The sequence below is a fragment of the Pyxicephalus adspersus genome, chromosome 2 (assembly GCF_032062135.1).
Source record: "Pyxicephalus adspersus chromosome 2, UCB_Pads_2.0, whole genome shotgun sequence".
In the NCBI taxonomy this organism is placed as follows: Eukaryota; Metazoa; Chordata; class Amphibia; order Anura; family Pyxicephalidae; genus Pyxicephalus; species Pyxicephalus adspersus.
In genome coordinates this window covers 14,621,996-14,635,264 of record NC_092859.1, presented here as the reverse complement: position 1 = coordinate 14,635,264, position 13,269 = coordinate 14,621,996, and the positions used below count along the sequence as shown (strand labels likewise).

The 13,269-nt window shown below is 36.7% G+C and overlaps 1 protein-coding gene across 2 annotated transcripts in view; it reads left to right on the top strand.

Annotated features, from left to right (window-relative positions):
• COL5A3 (collagen type V alpha 3 chain) overlaps positions 1-13,269 on the top strand; it is a 119,920-nt gene that overhangs the window by 73,144 nt on the left and 33,507 nt on the right. For both annotated transcript variants that reach the window (XM_072399638.1, XM_072399637.1), the window contains 11 exons: positions 139-282; positions 362-520; positions 2,275-2,316; positions 2,407-2,448; positions 4,212-4,274; positions 9,443-9,517; positions 11,075-11,155; positions 11,418-11,474; positions 11,936-11,989; positions 12,456-12,509; positions 12,795-12,848. In XM_072399638.1, the coding sequence (XP_072255739.1) occupies positions 139-282; positions 362-520; positions 2,275-2,316; positions 2,407-2,448; positions 4,212-4,274; positions 9,443-9,517; positions 11,075-11,155; positions 11,418-11,474; positions 11,936-11,989; positions 12,456-12,509; positions 12,795-12,848 (825 nt within the window). The remainder of the gene's footprint in view (positions 1-138; positions 283-361; positions 521-2,274; positions 2,317-2,406; positions 2,449-4,211; positions 4,275-9,442; positions 9,518-11,074; positions 11,156-11,417; positions 11,475-11,935; positions 11,990-12,455; positions 12,510-12,794; positions 12,849-13,269) is intronic.

Below are 13,269 nucleotides of genomic sequence, written 5' to 3'. Positions count from 1 at the left end.
ATCCAGTCACTCCAACTGTCTCATCATTTGTTGCTGAGGTCACCTTGATACACAAGCTGCGCTCCAGCCTGAAACTGTTTAGCCTCCATCTTTTCATACTCAATAAAAATAACTTTTCTTCTTGTTAAATCACCAAAGACAGAAACAAAACCAAAGGTGCAGCCTACAGAAGACCCCCTTGTATCAGAATACGAGTTTCCAGATTATTACTACACACCGGCTCCCGAAGAAGACATTGATGTTTCCACCGTAACCGTCAGCATCAACGCAACTGACTATGAGGTAAGGTATAGACATACCTCTATGTGCTGTGACTTATTTACCATCAGTCTGATGATTCTATCATTTACGTGCCTAATAGGAAATGACAGAAGAATATGTGACCGAAAGAGAGGAAGACAACCGAAGAGAACAAGACTATGAAATAAGGGAGTATGACGATGAGGACTTTGACGAAGAACAGAACAGATATGGTCCTCAGGAGCGTGGTACAGTGCAGACCCAAGAGACTGGACCAGAGGTAATGGTATTTACGGTACATTTTAAGTCTTTTCCAGGACATTATAAAATTCCTAATTCAAGTTGTCAGTATGCTGGATAAGAAAATAAGGATTGGATAGAATTCGGGGTTTCTGTCTATTAAAAAAAAGAGTTCCTTTTGGTTCATACTAGAGTAGTGCAAATCAATGTATGTATAACTCTTCTGTATTAGTTGTACCTCATCGTATATAGAAAAAATAAAATTGTTAATTTTTTGCACTGCTCTAGTATGAACCAAAAAGACCCCTCTTTTTGAAAAGTCTGAACCTAAGCTTATTCACTTTTTGTTTCCTTGGATTTATTTCAAGGGTTTGTTCTATATATCTATATATATATATATATATAATAGGTCAATATAAATACCCTGGGTCTCCTTGGTTATCCAGAATTTTTTAAATATCCAATGAAAGTCTATTTGAAAGAGAAGCAAGGCTATACATCTATATATATATATATATATATATATATATATATATATATATATATATATATATATATATATCATACTACTGTGTAACTCCATGCGCCCCTTCAGTACCCTCAGTAAGCTGGATAGGTCAATATAAATACCCTGGGTCTCCTTGGTTATCCAGAATTTTTTAAATATCCAATGAAAGTCTATTTGAAAGAGAAGCAAGGCTATACATGTTTTCTATAAAGTCTTCTATAAGGCTAATATGTATTTCTGCAGACAGAGTAGGATATAGTATTGCCTTCTCAAAGCAGAAGTTAATATTGACACCATTGCTTCTATAACATATTCATAAATATGTTGGTGGAGTCATGTTAATTGTTCTTTATGTTCCCAAAGCTAGCTATATATCCAGGACTACTGAATTGTTGCACCATTACAGTCTTTATATAGGGTAATTTATCCAACATGCACACAGAGCTTTCAAATCTTCTCATTGTTATTGGTGTGAATCATTGGGCCTGATTTATTTAAACTTTCCAAGACAGGGGAAGATAGACTATAATGGGTGACACTGGGTGATCTACCAAACTGATGGTTTGTTGGATCACCCATGTTCACCCATGATAGTCTATCTTCTTCAGTATTGGATAACTTTAATAAATTAGGCCCAATGTGTAGACCTTTTAAGATGGAAGATATTTGCAGATCTCACTTATAGTAAAGGTGAACAGAACTAAGTAAATCAATCCTTTCTGCCCCAGTGTAGGACATGAACAGTTATTAGAAGGTAAAACCCAACATGTTATGGAGAAGTGGGCCAACGGGAATTTGTGATAGAAGTTAAGATAGTGTCAGGATTCCTTACATGTATTCCTTAAAGGACTTTTTAGGTTCTTCTGATCCATCTCACCATAATATATTGGGTTATACCTTTTTGTAATTTCTATTCCGTGAAAGATTTGAAGGCCATGGCTTCTGTGGCGTAGACACTTGGAAAAAACAAAACTCAACAACCTCTGGTGAGCAATCAACCTCAAGTAAAATACTTTCATAAGAAATCTAAAAGTTAGAATCTTTCCCTCTATGATGCATAAACCAGACAGTTGAGTAATGGGTTCAAGTATGCAGAATATTTCCCCATGGCTAACTTATCCTCTAGAACCAAAGGCTTGGTTGTTAATACAGAGATTCCATATTACCACCATCGAAAATCAAAATGTAATGTATTATCATTTAGAAAATGTTTCATGCTAGATACATGCATAGGGATGTATTTGCTTTTATGGTCTCATATCTTATTTTTGCTGTTTTTTGCTTAGAGCTTGAAGGGACAGAAAGGAGAGCCTGCTATACTTGAGCCTGTAAGTAGAGTTTTACCCCTCGCACCATGGCTTCTGAATTTCCATGCTGAATATAAGTCATGGTGATTTTTTTTTTTATGTTTATTACAGGGAACCTTGATTGAAGGTCCAATTGGAAATCCTGGGCACCCGGTATGTATAAAAAAACTGGAACTGTCATTAAAAATATTCATTTTTGAAAAATATCAATTTATTACATTTTATACAGTTCTGCTACATGAACATTTCATTCATCAGGGCCATAAATAAGAACTATTCCATGTATAGGATAGTATATTTTTTCTGAGAATTTATAGTAAATAAAATCTGTTTATTCTTTTTCCATCGAAATGTTCACATATGCATACAATTTGCCAAATAAATGCAGTTTCGGACCCGCTATGCCAATAACCAGCACATATGGACTGTCCCCCAATTCAATCATCCAAATGAGACATGAAATGCAATTTCATGTACAGACAGCCCCCAACTCACTCATCCATGTGAGATATGAAATGCAATAATCAGCACATGGACCCCAACTCAATCATCTCTATGAGATAGAAGACATTACTACACAAACATCACAGAGGAGACACTTTCATACAATAGGAGTCACAATTATCACATAAAATGATGTTGGTGATCAAACTGTATACATCCCAGAAAAGCATGAACATTATTTTATACTAGACTATTTAAATGTATTATGATGTGCTTTATATTCTGTGTATTTACCAAAAGCATGGGAACCTATTTAAATAATTTTTTTATATCATTAGAGTAGTGTGTGTTAGATATCTATATATTTTGATTGTGCCTAACTCTGGTTTATATAAAGGTAATTAAATAAAAGACAGAGAAAGACAGAGTTTTCAACATAAATTTAGAAAATATAATTTGTAGTACAAGTTTACATACAAAATTATGAAAGAATTATATCCTTTTTACCCATAAGTCCCAAAATTCTCTTATGGTCTTTATGCATTTGATCAATTTTCACATACAGTTACAAAAAACAATTACAACCTTTTCTCTGTATGTCACAATAGTTTCTTGCGATACATACAAGGTTTTGTTGAGGCCTGCTGTGGCACTATACAGGTTTCAGCGAATATTGAACAAATATACATCACCATAGAATGGTTAAGTATATATGAACCCATTCAAATCAACCGTAGTACCCTACGCGTTTCGCCATAGTGGGCTTCCTCAGGGGTAGTGATAGGTCAATAAAAAGTTCTCTATGTATACATACGGGGTTCAGGTGATATACTTCAAAATATGGCCTAATCTTGGCTCACAAGAAACTATTGTGACTATTGTCACATTTACTTTTTCACTTTGAGTGAAACAAGCTTGTCCAGCTATTTGTATACCTTAGTGGGAAGTCTTCCAAAATCCCCAGTATTGCTGTAACAAGCCACGCACAGCCCTTCAGGGCAATTCACACTTTGACATTTTTGTGTGTTATATTAATGGACATGTTATCACAACACACAGTTACACAAAGGTATGTTTAAACCGTAAGTGGAGTCTCCAGTAGAGACATCATAAAGTGATTTTTTAAAGATCTCAGTATAGCTTTATCTGTATATATGGAGACCTCAAAATGTATGAGAAGGTTTAGGTGTAGGAGCCATGCTTAGAGCTTTTTGGCTTATAATAGCAATAGTGATACCTTTTCTTAAGCAGTACTTTTAATTATAAACATTTCAAAAAGGTACAAGTTTGCAGAAATTGGTGAAGGGACGGCCAACTCTCTCAACTGAAACTAGAATATTGCATTCCTAGTGATACATGATAAAGGGCTATAACATTCTTTGTTCTGTGATTATATTATTGACTCTCTACTTGGATTTTACATATTCAACACATCACTTTGTAACTTATATCCATTTTTGTCTCCTGTCTAGGGAGAACCAGGACCACCTGGACCTATAGGACCTTCTGGACCACCTGGAGATCCAGGTGAAAGGGTAAGAATCCACCTAAATTCATATTTATATGGATTTCATCTTCTGACTGTGGTAAAATTAGTTTTAATTTTCCTGTTACTGAGGCAGCTCTAGGGAATTTGGTTGTGGTGTAGTTAGGGATGTCAGACATAACTGTTTGGAGATGATTCTGCAGAGAACTAGAGAAAGATTCCATTTGTCTGGAGTTTGTTTACTTCCCAATAATACCAAACTCTTTTACAGGCTACTCAACCAGAATTACAATGGTAATATATATATATATATATATATATTTGTATCCAATCCATCCATCTTCTGGTTCAGCTTTGTAGTTTCCTGTATATCTTCTCTACCTCCTGCCAGTTTATTCCCCAATAAATAATCACCATCACACCAAATGAATTCCTTGCCCAATGAATAGGCAGTTTAGAAAGATTTTAGGTTGCACCAAGCATGCAAAAGTATTCTTCTTGGCTATGCAGCTCAGCTATACACTATACAGTATTATTATCCAATATCCATAATACAAGATCAGAATGTAAACGGGGCAGAAGCATTGGGATGATTTAATAGCTTGAATTTAATATTGATTGATATTGATTTGAAATAAGTTTAGCTGCAATAACTATAGTGGGTTGTAAAGTCTATTTAATGCAATACCAGATAAAAAGATATTGCAATAGTCAAAGTGAGACAATGAGAGTGTGTATCAGGTGTGGTGGTTTCTAGGTATAGGATAGGATATATTTTGGAAATTTTGTGCAGGAAGAAGTAGTAGGACTTTGAGATGTTCTGGATAATGAATCAGATGTGTAGTCAGTGGTGGCTGAACAGAAGATTAAACCTTATATTAGGTAAATCATTCACAATAGAGTATAGCTTTAACATATTGCTCAGATATCCATTAAAAGCTGTTACTGGTGGTAAACCTCGTGAGCACCCGGGGGAGTCTACAAACCTGGATAATTTTTATGAATTCCAGATTTTAAATATGAGCTTTACAGGATGAGTTGCAGGAATTATCTGGATGGTGAATTCACAGTAATATAGGTAATACGGGTCAATACTCTGGCTCTATTCTACAGGTGCTTTATTCCTTAGGTGTTTAAAACTATCCATGTTGGCTTTTATGGGAGGTTCTATCCCTTTTCAGTGTTAACAGCCCACCAGATGATCAATCTCTTTCAATTCTATCTAAAAGAAAAAAGAAACATTTTGGCTAGATTTAAAGGACAAATACATTTTCAGTTTAAACCCAGACGCCAACCCTACCCTACAACCACTATCCGGATTCACACTTACCTTTCTATATTTAACATTATGCCTGTGCGGTAACTCCCTATAGACTTGAATAGGGCCCCTAGTGATGGAGTATAGTCCCATTCAGGTTTATGGGAACTCAATGTATAGGTGCAGCCAGTGCCAGAGATTATATTACTGGAGCAATCAGTCATGTAGAGGTAATTACCAATGGTACATGTCGTGGAGGGGAGAGCTATAGGTTAAATTAGGTTAGAAGACGGCGGATAGTTTATGAGTTTCAGGTTAGGCATAAACTTGTACTTTAAGGGACTTTGACTCAAATCACAACAGCTGTTGCATATTATGAGGGCTCAGTGACGCGGCTCCCCCTCGTGGCTAAAGATCGATTGAAACAAACGCTGATTTTAGGATATTTGGCTGAAAGAACTCAGACCAAACAATAAAACACTTCACTAACATTTGGACATGATAATACACGAGTCTCTTTAGGGACATAGCAGTCACATGAAAACAATTATAAGAACATTGTCACAATATGTGTTGTAATGTTATCTGTAGAGGAAAAATGTGGAGGCCTATCACAACGTGACCATTGTGCAATGATTGCGGCAAAGATATATTGCAAATATTATTGGATCCTTTTATTAAAATGACTGGCACCCAACTCCTATATGTTGGTGAATATAATGCATACAAGTCCATGAATAATTTATCACAAAAACATTTTTTAAAGTTTTGGCTTTATATATATTTTGTCTTCTTTATACTTTCCCGATAGATCTTTCCCCAACCACAAAAAAAAATCACACATTTTAGCAGAAATAGGTTTCTTAAAGGGAGCCACCACTGAAAGAAATATGGAGGCTGAGTCTTATGCCTTCTTCTGACAATGCTAGCTGTGATGTCCATACCTTAATTTTGAATAATATTGAATGCAAAACTGAAAAAGAAATTAGCACTTCTGATTTGCATACTTGTCCCTGGTCGAAAAACAAACACCTAGATTTTTTTTTGCCTGAGACAATTATTGATTATATCAGATGACAATCTAGTGGTAGTACAACCATCTTCTGGTATTTAATGATCTGTCATGCTGGATCACTAAAAGACCGACTTAGACTACAGATATTGTAGGGAAGGCACAAAGTATTCCCATAGGCTGCTGAGGATGTATGGTGCTCATTTCTTCTTGCGGACGCTGGGATTCAATAAACTTAGTGGAAGAATGATGTTAAATTACGGAGAGGGTAAGTATGTAAAAGACAGTGCCCAGAAGAAGGCAAGTGTTATAGTAAGATCTACTTTTATTTAATACATATTCTATTTATGTAAACATAAAAGTGGACATGTGATTGCATTGCATATACAAAGGACAGCTTCTGTGAAAAAAGAGATTTACTAGTCCTAATGAGGTGTAACTATTTCCCAAGTTGGCCATAATGGGTGGCTAAATGTGCAGGTTTAGAACAACCAAGCAGGAAGATACTTTTTGTGTGAGAAACCATATAGGCATGCGTGATCCTAATAACTCCGCATGTCTACGCCTATGGAGCAGAGAGGAGAAGAATAGTTGCTTCCCATGCTGGCTGAAGTTTGGGGAAAATCACAAGATCAATATATCATATACAGCATGACTTTTTTATTTAGGGGGTACAAGGGTTTTCTGAAATATACAATCCACAATATTTTAATTAGGACTCCTGGCCCAATCCCATTGCCATCATACTATTGATAAACAACAAAATCATTTTCTCTCATACTCCAAAGGCAGTTTAGGGACACAAATTCATTTTTCAATTCAAAATTCATTGGATTTTTGAATTCCCCCAAAAACTGCCTTTAAAATATAGGAGAAAATTATTTTGTGGATTTTCATATCCAGCATGGCTGGTCATTTCTTTACCTTAAATTGATCTTGGAGTTGTCCAGTCTATGGGTAGGGTGAGCTAGTCATGTATCCACATATGGTATAGTTACTTTTTATATCTATCATGCTCATATGGATTTTCTGGAGATGTCAAGTGGGGAAGGTAAGTCTTGCAAGCCACCCTCCTCACACCTTGTTTATTAGATTGCTATGTGTGCTAGGGAGATCTCTAGCTAGGGAACCTAGAATTTGTAACACTTGACCCAACAATCACAGACTCTTACTCCTCAAGCAGCATTCTCTGTAACATAACATAAAATAAGAAATGAAAGCTGATATAAGAAATGATATATGAAATGCTTGATATAAAAATGATATAAAAGAAACAAACACAACTTTGCATGCATTATTACATTCTTTAATCATTTGATCTTTTTTTATTTTTGCAAAATTTGAGCTGATATTAGCCTCTTTCAGTCCATGTACTAGAAATGTAAGACTGGGGGAGGGAGAAGCAGCACTAGGAGCCAGTATGCTTAAGTGCAAAAAGCGAGCAAAGAGACAGCAAGAAGAGCTCATTATTCAGCTGCTTCCCTTCTCACTGCCCAACCAAAGGCTCTTGGTTTCGAACAGTGGTGGACATAGCTAAAAGTGGGCCCCTGTGCAGAACTGACTCGGGGACAATTTGCACCTCCCTATGTCCACCCCTGGTTTGGAATTAGTCCTGTAAGTATTAGTGAGTTGTGATGGGGAAGAATCAGGGCTCCTTCCATGTGAGACAGAGCGCTGTGGTGTGGCAGAGCTGTGTAAATCCCAAAACTGAAGAACAAATCCTTTGACAGGTAAAATATCTCCAAAACATGTATTTCACTTATTTAGCTGTTTGCCTGAAGTTCAGCTTTAACAGATTAGGATGCCCTACCCCTAATGAGTGTAGCAGATGGGAGTTGATGCAAATTCACAAATTCGGAAGCAAAGATTAAAGCCCCAAGAGATAGTAAGTAAGCACTGTGTGATTCACCTCGCCAACATCTACCCACAAGGGAAGTCCATGTTTTGTTTGGGATGACTGTTTAAACAAGATGTTTTTATGGTTTTTATGTTGCTTCAAGATTTTTATGATGCAACAGAACAATACTATAAAAATAACGTCCCATGATTATGATTCTTGTCTAGAGTTTATTGTTTTTATTATCACATTTATCACTGCGCCTACCCAGTAGCAAACCTTCCAAGGTTTCATTGTTTTAGTATTGGGAAAGAAGTGGGAAAAGATGAGAACCTATTACTTACTGGGCAGGATGGAGGAATGGAAGGTGAGTGGAAGTGTCTTCAATGGAGACAAGGACAGCAAAATAAAGAAGATCTTGCAAAGCTAGTGTGCAAATATGACTGCCCCATGTTCATATATAATTCCAAGCTATCTTGAAATCATCACAAAGACAGAGTCCCTTGAAAGGTATAGGAAGAGAACTTCATGTCCTTAGTATGTCATCACTGAGCAAAGACAAGTTCTATTCTTATTACCTTATAGGTATTTGATTTCCTATACTTCATGTGTCAGGGATAGTTTGGTGGTACACACACGCAGCATGGTTTCAATTGACTTTGGATGATTGATATTGAGAATGGGCATGGATAACTAATTATCATGGGTGTCTGTTTTATGAGATTGGCTGATTACCATATTAAAAGCGCTTCCAGATTCAGAAATTGACAGTCGGTAATACTTTCAACGCAAAGATCTAAACAGCTCTGTCTTTAAAAAGTTTTATTACATGCTAAAAACTTAATTATTGAAGATTAGAAGACCAGTAAGTCACCGTTGTTGTAAGAAGGCTTTGATCTGGGGTATATGAGTGATGTATGACTTTCAGCTGAGAGATCAGTATCAGCGCTGTGATGTAATGTAATATATGTTCGCCAGAGAATCCATTTTAATCTTTCTTTCCTCCCCTCCAGCAATGCACCGTTCACTGCGTGTCAATACACGACAACTTGGATTCTTCAGCATCCCTTCTATGAATGACATTCCTCCTTCTTTCTATTTCTCTGACAGGGTCCCCCAGGAAGACCTGGGCTTAATGGTGCTGACGGTATACCTGGACCTCCTGGGAATACAGTGATGCTTCCTGTGAGTACCTGTCACATCTTATGGGATTCTGGGGAACCGGACAACTGGCCTTGTAGACACATGGAAGAACTTTATATGATTAGCATTACTCATCTCCCATTGAACCTATGATTCATCCTGTTGAGATTATATATTTATTTTATTAGTGATTTACATAGGAGTCCATAGGGATGTTAGAACCAATGTCTTGCTATTTGTAAAATAAATTAGTTGCACATCTGTTTTTTATGTCATTGAAAATATGGGCTTATTATTGTGCAATACCTCGAACACAACTGCATTATAGTTCATTTTTTTGGGGTGTAGGAGGAGCTGCTAGTAATATATGGAAACTAGGAACTGATTCCTCCAAAAAAAAAAAATCACAAAGGAAAGAATGGCAATACAAATTGAAGCAATATTTGCAGCAACAAATGATGACTGAAAAAATATTTTTAAATAGAATTATGATATTATTTAAAAAAAAAAAAATATTAGAGACGTCAAATATGAACAGTATATAAAATGCATAGCTAAACAATATTAGAAAAAGCTTTGCTTGTACAATCTCAACAAAAAAAAATTGTAGAAACAAAAAGTATGGGAATACAGTACACTGTTTATGGGGTAATAGCATGAGCCCCAGTGAATGGGGTTAGCAGTGTTGGGTCAGTGAATAAAGAGAACATGTTCAAGTAAAGTTAACAATATAGATATAGCAGTCCATTGGTTTCAGGGTCCTTTCAAAAAATGTTTATAGCTTCAGATCACTGTGCATTACCATTATAATTAAGCTGTAGTTATAGCAAAAGAATAAACAATGTGATGGTCCATAGAGAAGGCCTTGCTTGCATTTGAGGTCAGTGGGGAAGAGCTATTGGGACCTTGGTAGTTAAAGGTCCGCCATACATTGGTGACCACGAAGAGGGGTCCCTTTACATTGTAGTGAGTAAAGAGGAACCCACTGTCCTTGGTGGTCAATGGAGATGGACCCTTGGTGGAAGTGCGTCCCTACATTAGGGGTCAGTGGGGAAGAGCTTTTGAGTTTTCAGTTAAAGGTAGAAGGACCCCCTTACATTGGTGACCATGAATAGGGGCCCCTTTACAGTGTGGTCAGTAAAGGATGAACCTTTTTCCTTAATGGTCAGTGGAGAAGGACTCCTTCATTGGTGGTAAAAGGGAGAAGGTCCTCCTAACATTGGTGGTCAGTGGAAGAAACACCCTCTTAGAATGGTGGTCAGTAAGAGACAAACTGTTTTATTGTTGGTCATTATAGTTTCTCCTTGATTGTCAGTAGTAAAAAAAAGTCCCCATAAAGAATACTGAAGAGATAATAGCTCTTAAAAATAAATATATACTCAGTGGCTACACACCTACGAGACGGACAAGGAAGCTCCAATTGCTAAGCATCATTGATCCTTTACTTATGCAGGCCCCCGAACCAGGAGGTCAATCTGCCATTGCTCTAGAAACCCTTACCGACCTCTGCAGGAACCCCAGTAGAGACGGGGTGATAAGTGACTGACTTAATATTGATTATAAGTTTTAAATATTATTTCACAATTCTTTCCTACACAGTTCCAGTATGGTGGTGATTACAGGTCACACACTGTGTCCTTTCAGGAAGCTCAGGCACAATCCATCTTGCAGCAGGCTAAGGTACAGTATTAAGATTTATTTTGATCTATATAGAACACATTCAGTTTATTAGGATCTATTGAATGTTTCAATTACATTCCAATTAGCTTTTAGGTTTAAATATTGTCTTTGGTTACAGAGCAAAGACACAAAGGATTAAATATCCAAAATGTCTTAATCTTACTCAACACTAATTGTATTTTACTACAAGAGGGTAGTATGGTGTAGCATGTAGGACTCCGGTTATTTCTTTTACAGCATTGTTTATTATTTCTCATTTCAGCTGGCTATGAAAGGTCCACCTGGCCCAGTTGGTCTGACAGGACGGTCTGGTCCCCTTGTAAGTATCTTCCAGATCTATTTCCACTGATAAATATTGTAAGCATAAAAAAAAATAAAAGATTTTCAGCCTTTACCATTGGGGAACCCTTGAAATAAATTTTAGGTCTTCCGGGAACCACTTCTATAATTACTATATCCACAGATCACATTGTATTTGCTTATTAGCTAGTGGGTAGAATGTCTCCCATACAAATAACCAAAAAGTTCATTGGTGTCAGTTAAATTGACCTGAGAGCTACAAATTTCCCATTGCTCAGAGATCCCTAGCAACCTCTGGAGAAACACTGATCCACCCTGAAAGTGTCTGATGTGAACATACCTAATTATACAATTATTACACAACATTTCATCTTTTCCTTATGTATTACAGTTTGTAAATGTTCTCAGAACAATATGTTAAATGGCTGTGAAAACTTGGATTATTAGCCTAAAATAAGTGTTATTTCTTTTTTTTTCTAGGGTCCCCCTGGGCCACAAGGTCTAAAGGGTGATTTTGGTGAATCTGGTCCTCCGGTAAGTTCTTCCATACTTATTTTTTAAGGCGTAATTGTAAAGCAGTTTTTTTGCTATTCAGAAACAAGTGCAAGTGAATCTTCCAGGTGCATGTGCTTTTAATAGGACCATTCTGTGTCGCCCTGTGGTCTAAGACAGAATCAATGATACATAGCTGCTCTTGTGTTACCCAGTAGATAGGGGCACATAATTTATTTCATAGTTCCTCCTTTTTGTGTCACCCTGTGGTAGAAAGGCCAGATTTCATATCACAACGCTCCTCCTTTCTATCTCTTCCTATGGTGGAAGGTACGGATTCCATATCATAAAGTTCTTCCTGTCTTTTTCACCCTGCGGGTGGAAGATAGACTACATGCCATATAGTTCCTTCCCCCAGTACAATGCTATTGCACAGGGTTTGACTTGACTATACCAATAAGTATGTCAATTTGAATATTGATTCTATTCAATCAATAAATATTTACAGGGTCCGCGTGGCTTTCAAGGAATTCCAGGTCCTCCAGGAAAGCTTGGTAAAAGAGTGAGTATTAGACAAGGTGCATGACCTCTGTTTTATAATGCCTAACTTAAAGGTTTTGTTATCTCTTTGTTGTGTCATGTTGCATGACTTACATGTTATCCCCTTTGTTCCCATTTTGTTCATCTAACATATGTATTAGTTCATCTTATCCCCACTTTTATCCATTTTCTCACATCATGTTTTTTATCTACTTGTCACAGTGCCTTTTTTAAGCCAATTTTTTATTTTATCCTATAAAATTTATTTTTCTGTGTGAGTGATGAAAAAAAAATGTTTTTGTCTCAGGGTCGTAGTGGAGCAGATGGTGGCCGTGGTGTGCCTGGAGAAACAGGAGTTAAGGTGAGACCAGAATAATTTCTGTAATTGTACTGAGAATTTTCGGTTTTCTAAAGTTTAATCTGGTATATTTTCCCTTCCTGGTTTCTCATTTCCCACCTATTATGCCTTTTAAAATAAAAAAAAAATCATTTTTTTGTTATTTACCTTGTTTTATGCCTAGGTATGCCATAATTTGAGTCTCCTAGCTTCCCTATCCCGTACAAGCAGATCATGCCAGCCCTGATCTGCATTTGGTAGGGATTTTGAGGAGTGATGAAGACCAGATTATACACAGCCTGGGCAAAAATAAAGTCACACACAAATTCACTGTGGTTTCATTTCAATAGCCTTGTGCAACGTCCCAACATTTATTCCATCCAGATTTTTTATTTTGTATTGATGATGGTTCTGACTATTCTGAAAAATTTCTCCAGCACATCCC